The sequence below is a fragment of the Bidens hawaiensis genome, unplaced genomic scaffold, assembly GCF_021521415.1.
Source record: "Bidens hawaiensis isolate Kalapana, Puna unplaced genomic scaffold, B.hawaiensis_p1.1 tig00030858_1, whole genome shotgun sequence".
NCBI lineage: Eukaryota > Viridiplantae > Streptophyta > Magnoliopsida > Asterales > Asteraceae > Bidens > Bidens hawaiensis.
The window spans coordinates 43,136-66,345 of NW_027495175.1; the positions used below are offsets into that span (position 1 = coordinate 43,136).

General features: G+C 33.3%; 2 protein-coding genes across 2 annotated transcripts; both read right to left on the minus strand.

Annotated features, from left to right (window-relative positions):
- Window positions 1–5,074: 5,074 nt before the first annotated feature.
- Window positions 5,075–8,772, minus strand: LOC143581314 (uncharacterized). Its single transcript, XM_077064137.1, has 8 exons — window positions 8,506–8,772; window positions 7,648–8,019; window positions 7,323–7,443; window positions 6,921–7,230; window positions 6,762–6,834; window positions 6,498–6,588; window positions 5,462–5,541; window positions 5,075–5,381 (listed from the first exon to the last, which is right to left on the minus strand). The coding sequence occupies exons 1-8, from the start codon at window positions 8,584–8,586 to the stop codon at window positions 5,244–5,246; spliced, it is 1,266 nt and encodes a 421-aa protein (XP_076920252.1). The 5' UTR covers window positions 8,587–8,772; the 3' UTR covers window positions 5,075–5,243.
- A 9,359-nt stretch (window positions 8,773–18,131) lies between these two features.
- Window positions 18,132–22,845, minus strand: LOC143581310 (formin-like protein 14). Its single transcript, XM_077064135.1, has 17 exons — window positions 22,751–22,845; window positions 21,946–22,649; window positions 21,657–21,878; window positions 20,602–21,485; window positions 20,402–20,522; window positions 20,241–20,312; window positions 20,027–20,125; window positions 19,912–19,953; window positions 19,743–19,823; window positions 19,604–19,654; window positions 19,448–19,529; window positions 19,238–19,332; window positions 19,079–19,150; window positions 18,881–18,997; window positions 18,707–18,775; window positions 18,557–18,623; window positions 18,132–18,395 (listed from the first exon to the last, which is right to left on the minus strand). The coding sequence occupies exons 1-17, from the start codon at window positions 22,821–22,823 to the stop codon at window positions 18,226–18,228; spliced, it is 3,021 nt and encodes a 1,006-aa protein (XP_076920250.1). The 5' UTR covers window positions 22,824–22,845; the 3' UTR covers window positions 18,132–18,225.
- Between the last annotated feature and the right edge of the window lie 365 nt (window positions 22,846–23,210).

Sequence of the window (23,210 nt, forward strand, 5' to 3'; positions counted from 1 at the left end):
TTACCAAACTTTGTGAAGCAATAAAATGCGTCGCAAAAATTGTAACACGTTTGCTAGCTTTTTTGAAAATACTTGTTTATGGTATAATCACTAGATTGGTCTAGTGATAAAGGGGTATTACTCTGAACCCATAGTTATGGGTTCTAGTCTCATCTGAGACATGCTTAATCCTATTTTTATACAAAATTTTTTTACACAACCTAAATTATAATCAAGTAAGCCCATATCAAAATTAAATTGTTTAAACCCAATAAAATACTCCTCTTACTTAAGACCAAAGAAAATTTTCGTCTTCGACTCAAAAATTTTAGTTTCGTTTGGTCGTGCCAAACTTTTCAGTTTCACTCGTTATACCATTAATATATGCTTATCTGTTTATTATTTTTAATAATTTTATTTTTCTCTATCATCTCGCGTTTGCTAACTTTTTTGAAAATACAAAATACCTGGTAGTAGTTAGATAATTTTTTATCTTACTATACTATTAAATTAATACAATGTTTTCACATGGCATTCAACTAGTATGTTCACATAGACTTCCAACTCATCAATTTTCCATTTATATAATTTCCACAAGTTAATTTGAACACTAAGTTGTTGTTTGGTATGGGGGAATGGAATGAATAAGGGAATGAAATGGACGTGGTAATGGAATGGACAAAGGAATGAAATAGATCATTACATTCCATTGGCATGTTTGGTTATCATGTATGAATGAATTTATTCTTTACTTTATTATTATTATTAGTAAATATTATTATTTAAATAATAATAATAATATTATTTACTACTAATAATAAATAGTATTTATTATTATTATTATTTACTAATTGTTATTATTAGTATAGTAGAAACTAATAATAATAATTAATAATATAAATATTCATAATAACTAGTTTTTATAAATCGCTAGTTATTATAAATCGCGCGTTACAATGAGATTATTTAATCGAATAAAAATAATCATAAAAACGTTGAATCACGCATGCGCGTTGTGACGCGTTAACTCACCAAATTTAAATATAATAATAATTCTAATATAATACTGGTTATATTATAATATACAAATCAATAATGATATTAATTAATACTAATAATATACTATAATAATATTGCCAATATAACAATAATACCAATTATTATTATTATTATTGGGTCATTTCCATTTCTTGAAAGAATGAAAAAAAAAACCCTTCTTAAATGAATGGAAATCCTATAATTGAAAGGGTTTTCATTCCTTAAGGAATAACCCATTTCATTACTACATGACAACCAAACATGCTTTAATTCATTCCATTGGAATAATTCATTTCATTCCACACTTCATTCTTTCATACCAAACATTACCTAATTTTAAACATTAACTCCTGAGTTGAAAAAAGTTTCAAAATAAATTATTATATTCATTATTTATTGAGTAACAAAGACAATTAATTATTTTTATTGTTATTTTTTTAAAAATTTTGACTTTATTATTTTATTTTTTTGGATTTTGGGAAATTATTTATGAACGTTTGAACTGGATGTTTGGATTGAAATGATGGTTTAAGTAACGAGGTTTGGATTATATTGTTGTTTTATTAAACGCGTGGTTTAATAAAAATTATAATCATATCTCATTGTTATATTCATATTTTTAGTATTTTTTATGTTGTATACTTAAATGTTTTATAATTTCAATAAAAATAGTTTTTGTAACACACAACTTATGTTATAACATCTATATGTTTATGTTTCATAGTTTATAACATATGACTTCAATGATGATGAAGTTTTAACTAATATGTCTTTTTGTTTCATTGTGTAAGTTAAAAATATGTGGCATAGCTTAGAATTATGTTTTAAATTGTTATTTTTCTCTATTTATCGTTGTATGTTGGGTTCTTTTAATTAAAGTAACAATGCGATACCTTATAATAATAATGCTAGATTATCTGACGTTTACAATTCGTTAAAATAGATGTAACACACACGCGCGCGCTTTTGCACATACACACACATATGCGAAGTTTTATATATTTTTCGTCCATGTGTAACACAGGATGTAACCTAGTGTTCTTAATATTTCAATATAAACATTATTAAAATGAAGTTGTATTATTCTATAGTATAAAAAAGAACTTTAGTGACGCTCTTTAACGATTGGTCCACTTGGCAAAATTTGATTTGGTCAATTAATTCATTTTTTTTTTGTTTTTTGTTTTTAAAGTGATAATTATTAAAATGGTTATACGCGTTGACTAACTATTATTACGCCCGGGACCAACAACATTTGGGTTTTACAAACGACTGGGTATTTTTACTGACCTTTTTATATAGTTCCATTACTGTAACTGGCGTAACCAAAATCGAGTTAATTCGCCTTGACACACCGCCACACGCTCGAGACCGACATCGTTTGGGATTTACCAACGGCCGGGATAATTGGTCCACTTGTAGCGTGTGATTGGTCCAAGTAATTTACCTTTTTTTTGTTTTTTTTTATAAATTAACAATTAAGAGGTTATTTGTGTCGACTCACTATTCCGTATTCGGGATCGATAACGCTCGGGTTTTACAAACAAACGGGTTACCAACCGTTTTGTTTTAGTTCCGGTATCATACGAACGTGACGGAAACCGACTGAATATCCATAGACTCACCGCCTCAACGTCCGGGAACAACAATAGTCACGTTTATCAACGTTTGAGTTTTACCGACCGACGCCACCCATTGGTCCACCCTCATTTTTTATTATTTTTTTTGTTCGATTTTTGGTTTTAGTCTCAGTACAATAACACACGTAACCGAAACCGACCGAATTCGCGTTGACTTACCATCTTTTCACCTGGGACCGACAATGCTTGGATTTTGCCTCCACCCAGGTTTGACTGACCTACCCCGGCGCAACACGCCGGGTAAAATACTAGTTTGAAATAAAACATTTTTTAAGATTCGTAAACTATATCAAATACTGGTTTCATACCGGTATCATTATGAACCGAACCAATACAAACTAAAAAACATTGGCACCGGTGCGGCATTATTGAGAACAATATCGGTATTCATTTTGCGGTTTTCATCTGTATTAAACATGCAACGATATCCTTGTAGACATGCCATGACTATTTTTATAGCCTTTATTTGATTATTTATTATATCCTTTGAGAGATGTTGACATGACTATTTTTGTAACTTTTACTTGATTATTTATAATAACATTTTATTTTACATATCGAATTCCTAGTGCAACGAACTTTTGTGTAACACATTAAAGGGAAGGGGGGGGGGGTCTCATATACGAATTACCTTATCTAAAAAAATGGCACTTTAATTATATTAAAAGTATTTAAAAGGAAACTCCTTAAAAGAATAATTAGCAAATTCTCACGTTGTTTCAACAAAAAGATCCATATATGTAAGCACATAACTTGGTACTGTGTAGAACAATTTAAAATATTGGCCGCCATTGGATTTCTCAAGTAAGTAATATTTTCTTGTCTAGTTTTAGTTATACATTGCTTTACTCCATAAACACACACGTGTGTATATGTAGTGGCGGATGTATAGTATAATTAGGGGTAGCGTCTGATACCCTTAAACTTCTCGTCGATAGTGTAATTTTTTTCCATTTTGGGTCGGTTTCGTATTTCGTTACCCCTGGAAAAAATATTTTGTTACCCCTATTTGTTTAAAGCCCAACCAATTTAAAAGTTTAAATCAAATAAAGCCTAAACAAAGTTAATAAAAAAAAAACATTAACCTTTTTTCTTTTGTATGAACGAGAAACATCAAATAGAAATAGGCTCAACGGAATAATCATTTTTTAAAAGTTCAAATCATATAAAGCCTAAACAAAGTTTATAGCCTAAAGCCAATAAAAACCATTAACCTTTTTTTTCTTTTGTTTGAACGAGTAACATCAAACAGAAACAAATTCAACAGAATCATCATTTTGAGGTTGAAGCTTTTAATACGGTTTTGGATGTGCAAATTCAAGAACTTGGAAATAGATTTTGTGAGGTCTCAACTAGTTTGTTATAAAATATATCCGGTTAAGTCTATGAGATTTGTTTTCCAAGTTTAACATATCTAAAATAGTGACATTTTTGGAGATGTATCCGAATGATTTTAGTATGAAGAAAGAGGTGTATTTCAGGTGATCATACGACCTTTTATTACATTTTAAAGGAAAAAGATAAATTTGCAAGATTGAGTGGAATGTGTGACCTTGCTCGTGTAATGGTGGAAACAGAAAAGCACACCACTTTTTCTTTGGTTTATCGAATATTGAAACTAGTGTTGGTTTTACCGATTGCAACCACAACTGTTGAAATATGTTTTTCTAAAATGAAGCTTATCAATGCGGGTTTGCGCAAGCAAATTGGTGATGAGTATTTGAACAATGATTTAATTTGTGCGGTCGAAAAAGAAACGCTTGATAAAAAAAAGAGGGTGCAATGACTCGATTCCAACTTTCAAAAACCGAAGAGGAGAAATTTGCACCAATGTGTTTAATTATATTTATTATCGTGTTTCTACTTTTGTTTCGTTTACATTGTATGAAATATGGTAAAAAAAAATTAAACGTTACCCCTGAGATTTATGTCTAGATCCGCCACTGTGTATATGTAAATATAGATATATACCATGTGTTATATTGATATATATATATATATATAATGTGTATTAGTATGTGTGTGTATATATATATATATGTGTGTGTAATTATTTTAACCACTAATATGACTTTTAACCAAAAGATTATGAGATGTAGAGTAAAAGTAGGAATATCAGCCACTCAAAAAGAAAAAAAAACTTTATAACCGTTCAAAAAAAAATATATACAATTGTTCAATATATAACCAATTTTAAGTAGATAACTACTATAATCGAAGCACGTAATACACTTACACATAATGTATGGCATCTGTAATTTATTTTCATCAAGTAACCTTTTATCATTATTTAAACTAATTTTAGAAGTCATTAAATCATGTTACTTCAGTCTATCATTTTATCAGAATTGGAAGTCATCTGATTCCCTTGAGGATCACATTTGAACAATTACCACAATCCAATCCAACACACAAATTAAGCAACATACAAGTGTACCTTTTTTAAAACATAATTCATCATGTATTTCAATCATATAGCCGGCAATCTTTTCATAAAATACAAAGAAACTGATCAAAACTTACAAACTCATTAACTCTTCAATAATCTCAGCCGACACGGATACAAGTTTAAAATATTTCTCTAAATCAATTGAGGATGTTGTAATCTTGAAGACGTTGAAGCCGCCAAACGGTGTAACGAATATACAAAGCATTTAGAGTCATAGCCAATCCGAACCCTAAAACCGAAGACACCATTACTGCATATGTTGCCTTCAACTGAAGCTGCAACATACAAAGTCAAACTGTTGATGGTTTTACTAAGCACACGTCTAGATTACGTTTAAATCGTGTAATTAACGTACCCACGAATAGAATGCATGCAGAAGCATAGCAACAAGTGCAAATTCAAGAACTGCGTATCTCCAAATATACTCTCTAATTGCTGTAATTGAAACAATGTTGTAACAAGATTTTGGTATATTTTGTTTAATCGATTACAATTTTTTAGCTAGGCTGATTTATTCACCGGTTTTATTATGGTATATTCTATTTGATTGCAATCGATTGATTATGGTAATAAAAGACTATAGTAGCATTTCAAATTATAAAAGGTTATCATAAAAATTCTAAATAACTAAATGATCATAAGACTTTTAAGAAAATATGACCATGATGGGATTTGGGACCAACAAACCTACGTAATCTGATCGTATAGACATGGAGAAATAAGAAGAAAACAATAACACACAAAATCATAAAAATATAGTATACACAATTTAAGCATTATATCATTTGGACTTAGTAGTCTAATTAATCGAGTATGGTTTATATGATTATGTATATTCAGCTTAATCGAGTATAGTTTAAATGATTTTTGAGACTATTTAATCGATTAGTAGGTTCATATCATGCTCGATTATGGTATATTATGTTTGACTTAACTGTTTAATCGAGTATGGTTTAATCGATTACGATATTCTAGCTATAAATCAAAGTTGTTTTTCTGCGAAGTAAGTTTTTTTTTCTTAGATACCCGAAACCAAATTAACCCAACCTGAAAAAACCTGAACCTGAACCCGAAAAAACCATTAGAGATTTGGGTTGGGTTTCGAGTCTAGATTTAAAACTTTGAAACCCGAAAAACACGAAACCCGAAAAACATATAGTGGGGAGAGAGAAACATAACCACAAGAAATGTTTAGATCTAATGCTTTAAAAATATAGTGGGCAGAGAGAAAGAGACGCAATTATGCAGTTACATAATCGCCTTATGTACCACATATAAAGCAACAAGTGCAAGTGTTTTTACGGTTCTTGTACCTCTACTTAAAATTGGTTCTATGTTTAATTGACCGTCTATATATATAATTTAACATGAAACTTTAAAACAGATTATACCTAGCACAACCGCAAACGTAGATGATAAAATACCAAATGTAAAAGCGAAAGGCGCAGCAATCACAACAGCTTGAGTTTTCAGCTCATCGACCTGCAAATTCGGATACAAAAAATTAAAATTATAAGAACAAACACAAAATTCAATGATCTGACATTTTTGTTATAAGTATCACATTTCTAACTTTCAAAGTTGAACACAAACAAAAGATATATTTAGATAAAACTGGTCAGATATCATCGGATTTGGGACGAAAAAAAACTCACCAGAAGCTGCTCGATGAGAAAGAAGTAGCATATTGTACTAATCAAAACTAGGCGCACAATATCCTGCCAGGCACTGCAAAAACATATAAGATTCAAAACTAAAGAGAACAACAGAAGTATAACTAAAAATAAATACATTAAAGTTGAGAACTTATGCACCTTATGGTTCTTGGATCCAAACCTTGTTGATTTGGCGCACTTATGGCTGGTAGTTGAGCATAACTACGCTTACGAAACAAAATAACAGGTAAGTTTGTGACTTCTCTACCACAAACATCACAGATTTTGTCTCCTTTGATACTAAACCATTTAACTACACATTTTTCATGCATAAGTTCAAGTGCACCTTTGCAGCAGCATGCTAACTTAAATTGATTTCCTTCATCACATGTATCCATACATACCCTGCAAATTGCTTCTTCCACAGCAATCTCCTCATCATTTTCCACTTCAACGGACCTGATTTGATCTATAAACACAAAAATATTATATCTGAATTATGTTAAAATTAAGTAACACACTAAAATTAATTGTAGTTACAACATGAAAGTCTTTATGTACCATCATCACTATCAATTTGATCATGATCTTTACGCGCTGCAAATGAGATTGATCTTACAATAACAATGTTCCGTGAGGGCATAGTGAGGGACCTTGAAACAGAAGGTTTCGCTGCCTTTATCTGCTTGAAAGACAACCAAAGAGTCATTTTTAAATGGTTGGATCAACATATTCTGTTTCTGTTAGTATGATTATTTTGGACTTAAATAATTAATAACTCAAACATTTGATTATATTACACTTTCAAGTACAATGACAATAAATATTCTATAAATGACAATAAACAACATTCGAAACGCGCATCCAACAGGTAGGAATAAGATACCTTAGATTTTTGTTGCTCACTATATGTCCTAGCTGAAACAGGTGTAGGGCTCGAAGGGGACCAGTTTGACCCGTGTTTGACCGGAAGAGATGCAGAACGATTCCCATAAAATATGGACTTAATCTTGGTGACGAGAGGGCTTTCGGGCTGAACTGCATGATCCAGAAGAGGACTTTTTTCACCATCACCAGGAGTTTTCTTCTTAAAGCTTAAACCTTTGAAAAAGCCACGTGAGGAGGTCTCACCATCGGATGAAATAACAGGACCGAAATGTGCATGTTTTTTTGGTATGTTGAGGGATAAATCCGCATGATGTGTGTTTATTTGAGAACTTTTTATTGCATTTCTGGGTTCCTTCACAATTTTATCACCCTGCAAACCGGTCAAATCATGAAAAGATCTTCCAAATTATGAAGTTCTATCGCTATATTGTAGAAACGAGCTAATATAGATACACCACCCCCAATCTTAATACGAGTCTACACAAAAATGTCATATCACTAGTTTCTGTGTCACTCCAACATATTACTCGGCCTGTATGATTTAGAAGAACACTAACTCATACAGCTCGTATAAACATTATGGCACGAATGATGTGTCATTAAGACACTTCGCATGACCCCGTATGACCCTTTATAGATATGTATACGGCCTTTATGATGCGTCAGTGGTGTGTGGTTAACAGGTCAGTGTTATAGCAAGATCCAGTTATGATAAGATTTATGTGGTGTTGCATCACGAAACAACAAACTTTAGCTACATCAACAAATGCGTACACAGACTAAACCAAAAGTTTTGAGCGTCATCAATATCATCATCAGCAGCAGCAGATAAAATGAAGACAGATGAAAGGCTAACCTGTGAAGCATTTGTGGTATCATCATCAGCAGCAGCAGCAGCAACCGCGCTGGTAATTTCGTGGGATGTTTGTATCATCATCAATAAGTAAAGAAGGAAATGGGGTATTGATAACAATCTCTAGTTTTCACCCACAAGTGTACAATTATTAAATGAGAGAACACATTTCGAATTTGTGTCCTAGGATCATGATGACAAATGGTCTTGGATTTATGTACGAATTATCTGTCAGTTATTTTGTATTTTTTCAGACATGATAACATGTGCATTTGTATTTGTGGAGTCACCATCCCTCCAATTTTCAAGTCATTTTTTTTTTTTGTATTTATCAGGCATGTTAAAATTAATTTGGGCAGCCTTTGTTTACTAATCAATTCCTATATTGAATTGGTTGATTTTAAAGATTGTATGTCCGTATACAATTTTTAATGTGTGACAATATATAATTTAAATTTTTTAATTTTAATGTAGGGTTGTTCATCAAAAGTTAGTTGTCGAGTTATTTGAATTAGGATTTGGATTTGAAGTTTTGAAACTAAATTTGAACAATGCGTGTTGATTCGGACAAATTAAGTTATTAAAATTTAGAAAAACAAAGCATAAATAAATAATTATCGAATCTCGGGCTTTTAGTCCAAAATATGAAAACATATCTTGGAGTTCAAAATACAAACTACAAATGATTCAAAGCGCTTCTAGTCTAGCGGTACTAAGAAGTTAACTTTGGTTTTTAAAAGATGAAAGTTAAAGTTTCATAATAAAAAAAGAAAAAAAAAATAATTTAGCGTAAGGTCCCATAAAAAACAAGAAAACTTAATGAGATAATAATATGTGAGATATAGTTAAATGTGAAATAATGTGTCACCACCCAAACTCTTTTAACCTTTTACACCACTTTTAACTTGTAACATTCCTTCATTTTCATACTAAGGCCAAGTAATGGGGTGTGAGTGTGAGAGGGGCTTGACCACTTCAGCACCATGCACACGGAACATCACATGGTGGTTCCATGAGTACAGCGTAGAGGGACTTCTTGTGAGCCAGTTCACGTCCGCGGAAATGTGTGTTGGTGAAGAAACACAAGCCTGAACTGGATAGTTTGAACCTACGTTTACCCCAGATGTGAGTCTACTGAATAACAACGAAGCTAGATCCAAGCTATCTGCCTGCAAAACAAAACACCGTGAGTCTCTTCACGGGAAGAACACGATGGGGGTCTTCCCGTAACCACCCTCCGGCGTGAGAATAAGTAACTGTATTGATCGGAATAATCGATAAGAATACTAGTAATTGCGTAAGGCGTGTGGGAGTGAATGAATACCTGAAGTAGATGGAGTTGGTATTTATAGCCGAATATGGGGAAAGATAATTGGTGGAGTTGTCACTATCATAATATTCCTCCTTCACCTGAATGGACACGTGTCGAGCCTTTATTAGAAGTGACAGCCTGGATCCGTTTATGGGACCGCCATTATCTGTGCACGTCGAGGGATGGCCATTATGTGTCCAGATGTCATCTTTCCATTGGTCGATGTCGCTATCAGGGGGTGCCGGGGGAATCTTCTAGAAATAGTTTGTTACAACTGTTCTTCCATATCACATGGGGATCATACGTGTGATGAGTCCCTTATGTTGCTCTCGAGCTCCTCCCGCGGAAGATCATTGGTAATCCGCGGGTTACGATAGAGGTTCGCAAAGCGTGTCTCATGAACCGCGGGTGACTTTTGCTAGTCTTGTTGACTGCAAGTGTTCTGGTCCACATGTTCCTCTTGCGAATGTTTATTGACAATTCGTGGGTCGAATTAGGGATCCGCATGTAGCTTTACTACCCTTCCTCTGTGGTTGGTAAAATAAAAATGATGGGAGCAAGTCATGTATCGCCACCACATCATTTCTTTTTTTATTATTATTTTATTACATATTAATTTAATATTTCTGACATGCATGCCAGCTAATGCGTCTGTAACTTTTGACCATGTTGACTTTTCTCCATATGTTAGTACCTTAAACCAGTTATCTCATGTAATCACGTACTTAATTAACTTGCATTTAACTAATATATTAAAACAAAATATATTTTATACATGGCCTTTAAATACGTCATCCACATATGATGCCAAGTAATTAATTTTCATTTATATATATTCCACTTAATTAACTAATTTTTTAATTATGTTAAATGATATAACAGCTAATGCATTTATTACTATTTAATATTCATTACCTCAATAAACCAGTTATAACTTTCTTAAAATTATATTATTAACAGTTTTTAATTATCTTAATTAAGGTATTACCTAAGAAAGAATGACTGGTTTCAACAGCTTGATCAATTAGCTAATTTTTTTTAACAGAGGTACTACGAATTTACGGGTTAAAAGTGTCTGATACAAGTTGACTATATTTGGGTATAGAAAATTGGAGCTTAGTTGAAAATAAATTATAGATCTTGATATATTTTAGGTTCAAGAATACGGTTCGCTATTAAACAGTTCATAAAATTTGCCAAATAATTTGCCATTATACTACTTTATATGTTTATTTCAAAGTTTCTTTCTAACTTTTTTTATACAGTTATGATTAACCTGTAATGGACAAAACCAATTCGCTCATAGTCAGTGAACGAAATAACCAATGGTGTTGTGACTAAGGTCATTTCTCTATATGTGAGTTAGCAAACTTGACCAATTTCAATTAAAAGATGGTCATGGTTATTTTATGCGTGTGTGTATGTATAAGATTCAACATCTTGCTTTGCATGACTCTAAAAAGCAAATGCAAAGGCTACAATGCTACATAAACGTTTATATATATAAACAAAGATAAATTTATTATTCATGTATTCTTAGTTTTTATTTTAATTTAAACGGGCAAATCAGGCTTTTATTTAGTTAAGGTCAATGGTTTTTTAGTAAAATTAGTTCGGCTCGAAATAGGTTATGAACGGAAAGTGTTCGGCTTGAAATGGGTTGCTTTAAAAGAATATCAAATTGATTTGGTCGAAACATGCGTGCCAAAAAGGGTTATGATTCGAATAAATTCGGGTCGAATCGTGTTGAATCATAGTATTTTCTAACTTAAAAATAAAATTCATTATTTATGTTTTCTTAGTTCTATATTGATTTAAACAGGCGGGTCGGGTTTATGTTTGGTTCAAAACAAGTTTAGGTCAATTGTTTTTTTGAGTAAAATAAGTTCATGCCAAACAAGTTGTTTTAAAAGAGTATCAAATTAGTTCGGGTCAAAACAGACGGGTAAAAAAGAGTTATGATCATAATAGGTTTGAGTCGGAATGGGTTATTTTAAAGTATAATATTTTTTTAACTTAAAAGTCAGATTCATTATTCATGTATTTTTAGTTCTATGTTAATTTGTATAAGCGATTCGGGTTCATATTGGTTCAAAACAAGTTTGTTAAAACAACCGGTATTTTCAAATCCAATGAAAACTTTTTCCAGTGAATTATTTCCTTTATGAACAAATTAGGTTTTAATCCTTTGTCACTATTATATTTGGTGTAATATATAATTTCATTTATGAGAAACTGTTATACCTTACTAAATTGTTTGGCATTATGGATTTTTTTAAATAATTATAATTGTTTAATATGCTATGACATATGCTTCATGTTTGATTTCACATATAACTTGTATCGAATATATAAACATTTTTTTATTAATATAATATCATTTTTCAGCATGTGATACACGAGTTACTAACCTAGTAAATAATTAAAACAAACAAAAAACCTGATGACATGTCACCCAACTTCTGATCATTTCTCTATAAACGGTTATATTAGGCAATCACGGTTAAATCAGTTTTTTTTTAACACTGATATGTTTCTAGCCTAATGCTAATACACTGTTTAATTGATTCTTTTCTTGCAGATAGCAATTATTTTTTTCTTCTTAATTTTTTTTTTTTTGGGGTTTTACCAGCTATATAATGCGGTTTTTACTTTACCACAAGAAGGAAGAATGCTTATAAAAGAGAAAGATCTTCCAGAATGTACGACTTGCCACTCGAACTAGCCCTACCACCTTCATCTTTTATTGGATGGTCGGGTGGGCTCAAACCTGACCCAACCACTTTCATCCTATCCCTACTTGCGGTCCTCTACATGGTCCTTGTAGCCCAAGGCCAGTGGTGGCATTCTTATGAATCTCAAACAATCCACAACTTTGGCGTCGCTTGCAACACACGTTTTCCTTATTGTTGGAGGGTATTACATACAATAAATCCCACCTTTTATAGTGTGGTTAAAGTACGATGAGAATAATTTTTACGAATGTTCAAAAGGCGTCCGCTGTCGTAGTGCAGATTTTTCAGCCGTTAAAATCAGTGGGACTTATAATTTACCCTTTGATTCGTTGTTTATTGCGACGGTGTTGATAGGTTATCGTCTCATTGCTTACATGGCACTACAGAAGGTTCGATGAAGCAAGCTTTGAACAATTTTTTTTAAGGTCCTGTTCGTTTCAAGAATTTGGAAGGAATTATAAGGAATGAGATTTTAAATCCCATGAATTGATATGTTCGTTTCATTAAATGAAAGAATGGGAATGGAAACTAAATCCCATCAAATCCCATATTTCATGGGATTTTAAAATCCCGCCTATTTGAAATGGTTGTTATGGAAAATAAAGGATTTTCTTATTAACAATAAAAGCCCCTCCAAAAAAATTCAAAAAAATTAATAAAAAAATCATAACTCAAATATAAATAAAAAACGAAAAATGTAAAAAAAACTAAAACATTTCCACCTTTGCCCTCGTTCTTAAAAAAAAAAACCCTGAAAAATGAGCCGAAACCGAAAGTTGACGAAAACGAAACACAAACCAAAACTGAACCGAATTGATGGAAACCGAAAAAATCGATCAAAACGAAACAAAAAAATTGAAACCGAACAGAAATGAAACTGAAAAAACCGACCACAACGAAACAAAAGGCCGAAAACGAATCCGTAACCGACCAAAAACAAACAAAAGAAACCGAAACTCAACCCGTCCAGTGCTCCGAAAACGTTCAATAAGAAACAAAGGAAACTGAAACCCAACCTGTCTGGTGCGAAAACTCGTGTCAGCGCGAAACCAATTCCAATTCCAATTCCAATACATATTAACCAACCAAACACATGATAGAGATTCTCAAACATTCCATTCCAATTCCAATTTTAAATCATTTAAAAAAAGTCCATGACAAGAACGCGCCCTAACAGCTTTGCCATGTTGTAGAACAAACTCTTTGAAACAAATAGATTACTTTACAAGACAAATCATTTCCAACTCAAACAACCTTCAACCTATCCACTATGAATGGTTTCCCAACTGCATCACCAACTTGAATTTCAAACTAGCTCATATTTTTAGATAAGATTATGTTAAAGCTTTCCCTATTTTGTTTGTTGTAAACTTCCACTGTAATTTTGGAACTCACTTTGTATTTATTCTAAACTCAATCAATGTGAATAATTGGTTTTGGTTGAAAGTATTTTATATGGTATCAACTGCCTAGGTTTACCTACAGCCGTCATCAATCTCTTTCTTCGGTCTTCGATTAACCATGTATAATGCCAGTTCTCTTGATTCCACATACGTTGGCACCCTCCCTCCCTCCCTCACCATCGTATCTCTCTCTCAATCCCTTAAATTGACTGAAACCAATTACTTAACCCGGATGACTCAAATTGACATATGTAATTATCGTAAAAACTAGATTAAAATGTTGATAAACAAACAGTATTTACCTATATATAAAAGCAAACGTTTGCCTACAGTAACAGTTAGCTATATGCATCTTCTACCCATGTGAATAACTATGTTGTCACTTTTAGTCCCATATAACTTTTCATTAGTATCTGACAACTGTTATCATGTATATCATCTACGTACACTACTTTAGTTATTGTATCTCTCTCTAGGGTTTCTCATTAATTTCAGTGCAATATGTTTGGTTATTATTTCAATTTCACTTACAATCTGAACAACACACTCCAGACAAAGGTTCTAAGTTCTAGTTATAGTTAAATCTAAAGGCCTCAATATATACTTTATTGGATGGACTTTTAATATAAGCTCATGTTACTTTCGATATAAGACCAAATTTCTTGTATTAATTCATAGTTTACTTTAGCCCGATAAAATAATTTTTTATTGTTTGTGTTTGGGTTTTTATTGTTTATTTTTGTCTATTTAAAAGCAAAATAAAAAAATGATTTAGGGTAGAAGTGTTGCGTGTAAATAAAGTGTTTTAGGCTACTTAAGAATAGAGAACCGGTTTAAAACTCAAAATCAGTTTGGGTTAAAACCGGTTCGGTTTGGTCAACAAAAGTCAAAACCGGTTTATGATAAGTTTCGGTTCGGGTTGAAACCGGTTTTTTACCATGGTACGATCGGTTTCGGTTCGGGTTTTGACCGGTTTTGGCTAGTTTCGGTTCGGTTAACCGGTTTGGAACCGGTTTTAGTGGAGAAAATTACAAACCGGTTCCAAACCTACGGTTTCAATCGGTTCCAAACCGGTTTCTACATAATCGGTTTCAAACCGGTTCGGTTTCGGTTCAATTTTCGGTGGGTTCGGTCAACCGTTTTATTTGCCCACCTCTACTTAAGAATGTAAATGACATGACAATATAAGATACATGAGAGCAATGTTTTAAAAACCGGTTTTTTACTCGTATCGGATTGAGCTAAAAAATGATACAACCGGTTGAACCGAGTTATACCGAAAGGTCCAACCGGTTGAATAATTTTCTATAAATGCAACTTCAAGTCCAAAAATAACCTAAAAGTAAATAATTCCATAACAAAAAATAATCTAAAAGTTAATCCATATTAAAAAAATAATACAAAAGCACTCAATTTTAAAATTAGTACTAAAGTTTACACGTTTGAATGTTAATTATTGAGTTACAAGTAATTTTATAATATATGGACCCTAAATATCAAAAATTTCTCGGACTTAAAACCGGTTTGCCGGTAAAAACTGGTATTTTAGAAAAAACCGCCTATACGATGTTCTTGCAAATCGGGCTCAAAATGCAGGCCTGCTGTGCGAAATTCGGTTTAACCGATTCAACCCCTAGTTTGAACCGGTTTTTAAAACACTTCATAGAGGAGCACTCCCTTCCCCCTTAATAGTCTTATTAAAGCCTATTTTGGCCACATATGATTTTAAATTGATTTTTGGTAAATTAGTATGTTCGGTTTTGATTAGGGGTGACAATCTTGACCTAAACAATTTTAAATGGGTCAATTTGGGTTGTTTTAGAAATTAAATGGGTTGGTTTGGGTTAAAGATTTTAACTCAGTGGGTCAAAATGGCTCACTTAAATTCCATTTTGTTATTTTCGGGTCAAAATTGGTCGACAAATTCAAATAAATGGGTCGATATGGGTTAGTGTCATAACGAAATGTGGCAGGTTTCGGATCGGAATGGGTTTCCGTACGAGAGAGGTTTCGGCACGAAACGTGTTCAGATTGGAACGGGTTCGGTTTAGGTTTCAAGCCAACGCGAGTTTTCACACGAGACGGGTTGGGTTTTGGTTTATTTTGTTTTTTTTTTGGTAGATTTCGGACTCATTTTTGGTTTTTTGTTTCATTTTTGTCCGTTTTTTCGGTTTCTATTATGTTCGGTTTCAAACTTTTTAGTTTTGTTTTGATCGGTTTTTTCGATTTCGATTGATGTGGTTCGGTTTTGGCTTTTTGTTTCATTTTCGTTGATTTTTTCGGTTTCGGTTAAATTTCTCGGTAGGTTTTTTTTCTTTTTTTGAACGAGGACAATGGAGGAAACATTTTTGTTTTTTTTTACTTTTTTTGTTTTTGACTTATGATTTTTTTATTTTTTTGAAGGGTTTTTTATTTTAATAGAAAACCCCTAGGAAAAAAACTCAAAAAAATAATAAAAAAATCATAACTCAAAATATAAATAAAAAAACAAAAAATCTAAATAAGCTAAAATGTTTCCGTCGTTATCCTCATTAAAAAATATAATAAATAAACCCGAAACCCGTTCCGACCTAAACCAAAACAACCCTTTTTTTAGTTGACCCGTTCTGACCCTAACCTATTCTAATCCAAATCCGTTTCGGCCAATGACTCGTTTCAACCCATGACCCGTTTGACCCAACCCAACGCATTTGCCACCTCTAGTTTTGATGCTGGTAAACAATAAGTTATCTATGGCTGTAAACGAACCGAACGAACATGAACAAGGCCTTGTTCATGTTCGTTTGTTAAGCAAATAATGTGTTCACGAACGGTTCACGAACACTTACCGAACGAGATTTTATGTTCGTGTTTGTTCATTAAGGAAATTAATGTGTTCATGAACGGTTTACGAACACAAATAAAATCGGCAGAGCCTGGAGATTAAGATCGATGTATTCATCAATGTGAAAAATAAAAACCTGTAAACGAATCGAATGAACACAAACAAGAGCGTGTTTGTGTTCGTTCATTTAACTTTAAAATAACACGGACACTTAATCGAACAAATATTTATGTTCATGCTCGTTTATTTAAAAATGGACATTTGTGTTTATTTGTTTAAGATCAAATTTATTTTTTTTATTAAGATCTAAACGAACATAACTGAACAAAGATATACGAACATGTATGAACAAATGTAAATGAACACAAATATAAATGAACTTATATGAAAACACTTAAATGAACACAAATTAATAAATACAGATGACCTATCCAGATAATATTTAATTATGTTCTATTAATACATAAACAAACATAAATAAACAGACATAAACGAACGTTCATGAACATAAATGAACGAACGGAGCATGTGTTCATGTTCGTTCGATTAATTAAACGAACACAGATTTTTTGTTCATGTTCGTTCGTTTATTAAATAAACGAACTTCCCGCCGAACGGTTCACGAATAGTTCACCGAACGTTCGGTTCGTTTATAGGCGTAAGTAATCATTGTGTAAAAGTGAGGAGTTATTGACTATACAAGCAAACAACAGGACAACACTGGAGTCATATATGTGTGGACCCATGGGCTATAGTCTAAAATAAACTACATCAAGCAAAGTAAACATAAACAAAAAATAAGGTTCGTGTTCATGTTCGATTAAAGTTAAATGAACAAACATAAACATACCCCGGTTCATGTTCGTTCTGTTTGTTTACATGCATAGAATGGTTTGATTATGGCTTGCCATTTAATTAAATATTAAACCAACAAAGGTCAACTCTTTTGACAGTCGGTTATATATTACAAAATGCAAGAATCTTTTTTGTATCTTTCAGTGTTACAAATAGTATGACATTGCTACTTGAAAGTTGAAACCACTATACTCTGCTCTAAACTTGCTCCCACTCAAACATACTTTATATATTGTAGAGTTTTCATTTTAAATTGGTTATATTTAAAGTTGACATTAAGATGGCTCAGTGATACTGATGAAACATCATTACCAAACATAATAAAATACCATTGTAAGCACAAAGTCCGGCTATATCATTGTAACATTAACCCGATTTTCTTTTGGGGTTCATATTAATCGCCTAGTTGGCAAGTTTCAACAAACCAAGTCGATTGATCCTTTTATGTACAAAGTTTATATGTCAATGAAAAATCTCTATACATACAAGGGAGAACTAGACCACTTCACCAACTGCAACGGTCTCTTATTGACTTTATGGGAGTCATATCTTGATTTTAATTACCCGCGTCTCGTTTTTTTATGGACAGATTTATCACGGATCGTGTTTCTGAGAATAAGCAGCTTCCTTCCTTGAAGTCCTTTTGGCAGATGATTGTTCTTTAAGAGCTTTCTCTAATCTTTTCTTTTCGGCATCTGCTTGCTGTTTATTTTCGTCACGTGCTTTCTTGAACATTTTAGCAAACACTGCCAGAATTTGTGTTACTGCGCATACAAACCCAAAAAGAACATGAGATCTTTCACAAACACCGGAACTATAAAAACAGTATGGATTAAATATTTCCACTTTAACTAGCACTTTTTTTATGTTTACCAATTTGACTCGTTAGGCATAAAACATAACACAAATCAAAACAAGACCAAACCTTGCTCGAACGGGCATCGAACAGGATCCTCTCCAAAATACTGCGAAAGTGAATCTGCATTTCTTCCCTGCAAACCATATATTCTTAAAAGTGAGTAACATCACCATGCTTATAAGAATATTAGGCACTACTGGAAAACCGAAAACTCACCACTTCAGTATACAAGGAGATTAGGGCCCGCACTTCAGCTTCAGCGGTATCAAGAAAACTCTTCAATGCCTAAAAGTGTTGTTTTTACCAAAATACCCATTAGTTACATACTGCATTCTCTTGTTTTCTAATATCTTTTCTGATATAATATCTGTTTTTAAACGAAGAACTCGCCTTTTGGAAGCCAGCAGATATATCACCATCATTCTCGGAAGCAGTGAGTTCCTGCTCAACCTTTTCAAGACCTTTACTCACTGCTTGCATTTCTTCAGCCAATGTCTTCAGTTGTATCTTTTAATTTGGTTAAATACAAATCAGGGATAAAAATATATAAAACTCGGAAACAGACCAAATTTTAATATATCAACATACCTTGGAAGCGGCTTCCAAATGACCCAAATCCTTGTCAAAATCTAGCAACTGTGGCAGCTTCTCAGCAAGGAGCTAGTGAAATCGAAACCAAAATAGAAATATTTATAAACTGAGAAATATGTGTCTAAGAATAATACGCATAATCTTTAAAAAACTCGCCTTGCATAAATAATGCATCAGAGTCATCTTGTTGTTCCTTGCACGCGTATCAGATAATTTAAGAAGACTGTCCAGTTTAAATCCAATGGCAGATCCTGTAACAAAAATCATTCATCTGTTTGTATGAACCATGAAACGATTGACGTGAACCACAAATTATAAAATCTCCAAACAAGTTTATATGACTTCAGATGTTAGTTTTAACTGTACCTCGAGCAGTGCCCTGGTTTAATGCATTTCCGAGTGTAAGAACCGTCTGCATTATTTGTCGCAACTTTGCAGATTCCTTGACCTGTATTATACATGTGATTATTACTATTATAATCCAATAAAAATTACATATGTTCAAATTTGGTAACAGATCACCTCTTTAGTAGCATCATTGATTTCACTCAGGTTTCTTCTTAAATCACTGACCTAAAAAGTTTTAAACCGAAGGCATAGACACGTAAAAACTAACAATAATGTTTAGAAAATGGTTAGAAAATATAGGAAGGATATATACCTGACTGGTAAAGGTAATTGTGAAAGCAAATACTCGAAGTTTTGACTCAACACGTGGAACCTTCATTAGCTCCATGAAAAACTGAAAGGTCATGGACCGAAATGAGTTACATAAATATTAAGTAATTATCATTTTCTGGGCAATTTTTAATCTTTATAGCGTAAAATACCATTTCACACTTTCCGAGCATTTCCTTGTTTCCTGTATAGTTCTGGGACAAATGAATCATAAATTGTTAGGAAAAGATAATGTTTTGTTGATTGAGAACACTAATAAAATAGTACCTTTAATGTGTCCATTTCTTCTTTTGTTGGACAAAATTTGATAAGACTCTCTATTTGATCTATATCCAAAGCAGAAGTATCCAACGCAAGAATGGCATTCTAAGGAGAATGAACTTTTGAATAATTAAATACTATTTTTAAAAATATAAAAAAAAAAAAGAAAAATATAATGTGACCAACATGAAGTTGAAGTCTGCATGATGTATGAACTTACAAGCATATCAGGCAAAGAAATCTTTATCTTTGTAAGCATGATTTCGCAATTATATGCTCTGCGCAAATCAACCTGAAAATCAAATTTAAGATAAAAGAATTAGCCATAACTACATTTGAAATATCATTGTTTACAATTTGATAAACATTAAATCCACTTACCAGTTGAACTTTCTCAGGTTTATTAACTTTTGCACCTCGACGAGCTCCGCCTTCGCTATTGTCTGAAACAGAAGCAGCTGAAAACAGACTCTCAAGCTCGGATATATCAATTTCAGGAGCCCTACAAAACATTCAGAAAACAGCATATTATTATTATTGTTAGTTACATACATGGTCTGTATCGGGTATAGGGATATTACCTTGACCGCTCTTCTTGTTTTTGAGGATCAGCCCATAAACTCCCTTGCACTGCTCTAGTTACTTTTACCCAATGCAACGGCTTTAAAGTCGTTTTCTTGGAACCTCTTCCACTATTCAGAGAACCAGAAAGACGTAAGCGTCCGCTGGATTGATTAAGTTGCTGCAGCCCGTTAGAGCCCATTGGCCCAGGAGGTGGCGGTGGACCACCGCCTGGTACACCACAAAGAGGTGGAGGTGGAGGAGAAGGTGCACCAGGCGGTGGTGGCAGTAAAGCTGGTGCAGGTGGAGGTGAAGGTGCACCAGGCGGTAGTGGCGGTGGCACACCTGGTAGAGGTGGAGGAGAAGGTGCATCAGGCGGTGGTGGTGGCGGATGAGAAGGCGATGCTGAAGGTGACGGTGGACTCTTGGAATCACTAGAACTTAAACAAAGTGGTGGTAATGGAGGCGGTGGCAACGGCAGAGCAGCAGCTAGTGAAGGTGGCTGAAAACCAGTTGAAACATCTTCAACTGAAGCTTGAACTGGTGATGATTCATCAGAAAAAGTAACCGGTGATGCAGTCGGAGTAGATGTATCGGTTAAAAAATCCAAACTGTCAGCAACACTGAAGGGAGTATTTTCATCCTCAGAGCCTAAAGGTGAAGTATATGTACTTTTATTAGTATCCCTCAGAATTGATAGTTCTTTTGCATCATTCAAATTTGACAGTTGTTTAACAAGCCATAAAGCAGTACTATCACCACCACCATCACCCCGTTCAATCCCACTAAAGAGTTCTTCAACTTTGTTGAAAGCTTCAATAGGCAATCCGCCTTTCTGTTCTCCATTAAACATTGTAATTGGGCTTTTAGGTGTTGAAATATTCTCAACATCTCCAAAAAGAACCTAGTGCATACAGAACAGTAGTGGTATATAAGCTATGTTTTATATGAAGGTAACCAGCTTTGGTCCAACTTATATTTCATTTGGCGCTAACGTGGCAAGTTTTATAGGAACTGGACCAAACTTGGTTACCTTTTTATGCAATTTTCTCTTAATCTAAACATAACGATTCACCTCAACTCGAAAATTTCTAGGAAACCGTGCCTTTGAGTCCCAAAGAGTGTCCAGGTTGTCACGATTAAGAATCAAAATATTTGATCTGATAAGCGCGGTATTAAACATTATGCGAAACATCATAGCTTCTCTTTCAGAATCACTGTCTAAATGCACACACTCTAGTACAACATCACCTTCCACCAAACACTGAATATCAATCTTAATAGCATCATTCTGCCTCTGCATCATGTCAAATAATTATTATAAGAAACAAAAAAGAAACCGGAAAAAAAAACAGAAGTCTTACCTGATGGTAATACTGAAGATTTCTACCTTTTCGAGGAGTTGAACATATCATTTGTGTCGAAAGCCCGTCTTTGCTAAAAAGATTTCGGCCGTATATTTTAATAACCGGTCTGCAACCGTTTTTGTTATCAAAATTTGGAATAGCGCGGAGAATAAGACAATCTAAAGACAAAGCTCTTTCAGGTGGGGGCCACTCTTCAGATAAGTTTCTTCTTGATATATATTGTAGGTACCGAAGCTGTGACGGGTACGGGTTTAAAGGTGACAGCAAATGAGATAAACCTCTTGGAGCTTCTCTGCAAACAATTTCAAGAGCTTTTCGTTCTCCAGTATGCAGTTTTTTGTAAACCAAAAGACTGGCTAAAAGAAATGCTACAATTAGCCAACCGCCTCTCTCGCAATGAAGCAAAACGACATTTTGATTATTGTTATGAGTAAGCCAGCTTTCACAGACATGCAGGAAATGATGGATGAGAGATAACGGTAATAGAGGACAACCCTCATAGTGTTTTGGATAGTCCATGACAGTGATGTCATATTTACATAGTATTTCTGAAAATCGGCTCCTTCTTTCACCTTCTCGAAAGTTAAACGCAAGAAAAGATGACTCAGGAAACACTTCGTGTAACTCGTTACTAATTTCATGTAAATAAAGTTGGTATAGTCCCTCGGGTAGAACTTCAGTTGAAAAGCAAGAATCAAAAACTGCAAGTAATTAGCATATAGAGGTTTTTAAAAATAATAAGAAAATAAATATTAAAATGTAGCGAAGTTCAGGATAAGCGTAAAAATGGTACTTAAAATACCATAGATTCTGTCAACAAGCGCAAGCAAGCCATCTGGCGGTTTTCTATGAATGAATCTTCTGAGAAGAGACATGTTTCATCAAACAAATCAACTGCTGTGTATAAAAGAGCTAAAATCTGAGGAAAAAATAAGTGATCATTGATAAGTAAGCATTATTTAAAGTTCAAACATCAACAGCTAGCATATAAGAAAATACAATGAAAATGATATGTTATAGCTTTCGGACACGATATAATGTTTTATGATAATATGATAACCTTTGGGTCACTTATTGTATTGAATACATAAGCATATGTACCATATAGCTGTGTGTATGTATATTTATTTGCACCTTAATATCTGTTATACTGGTTGAATTTGTATTTATGTTACATATAAGATGTATAATCCTAAAGTTAGACTGTAAACAAATTAATGCGTAACGTGAATGATAATCGGCTCTTTCTCATGAAAATGTAC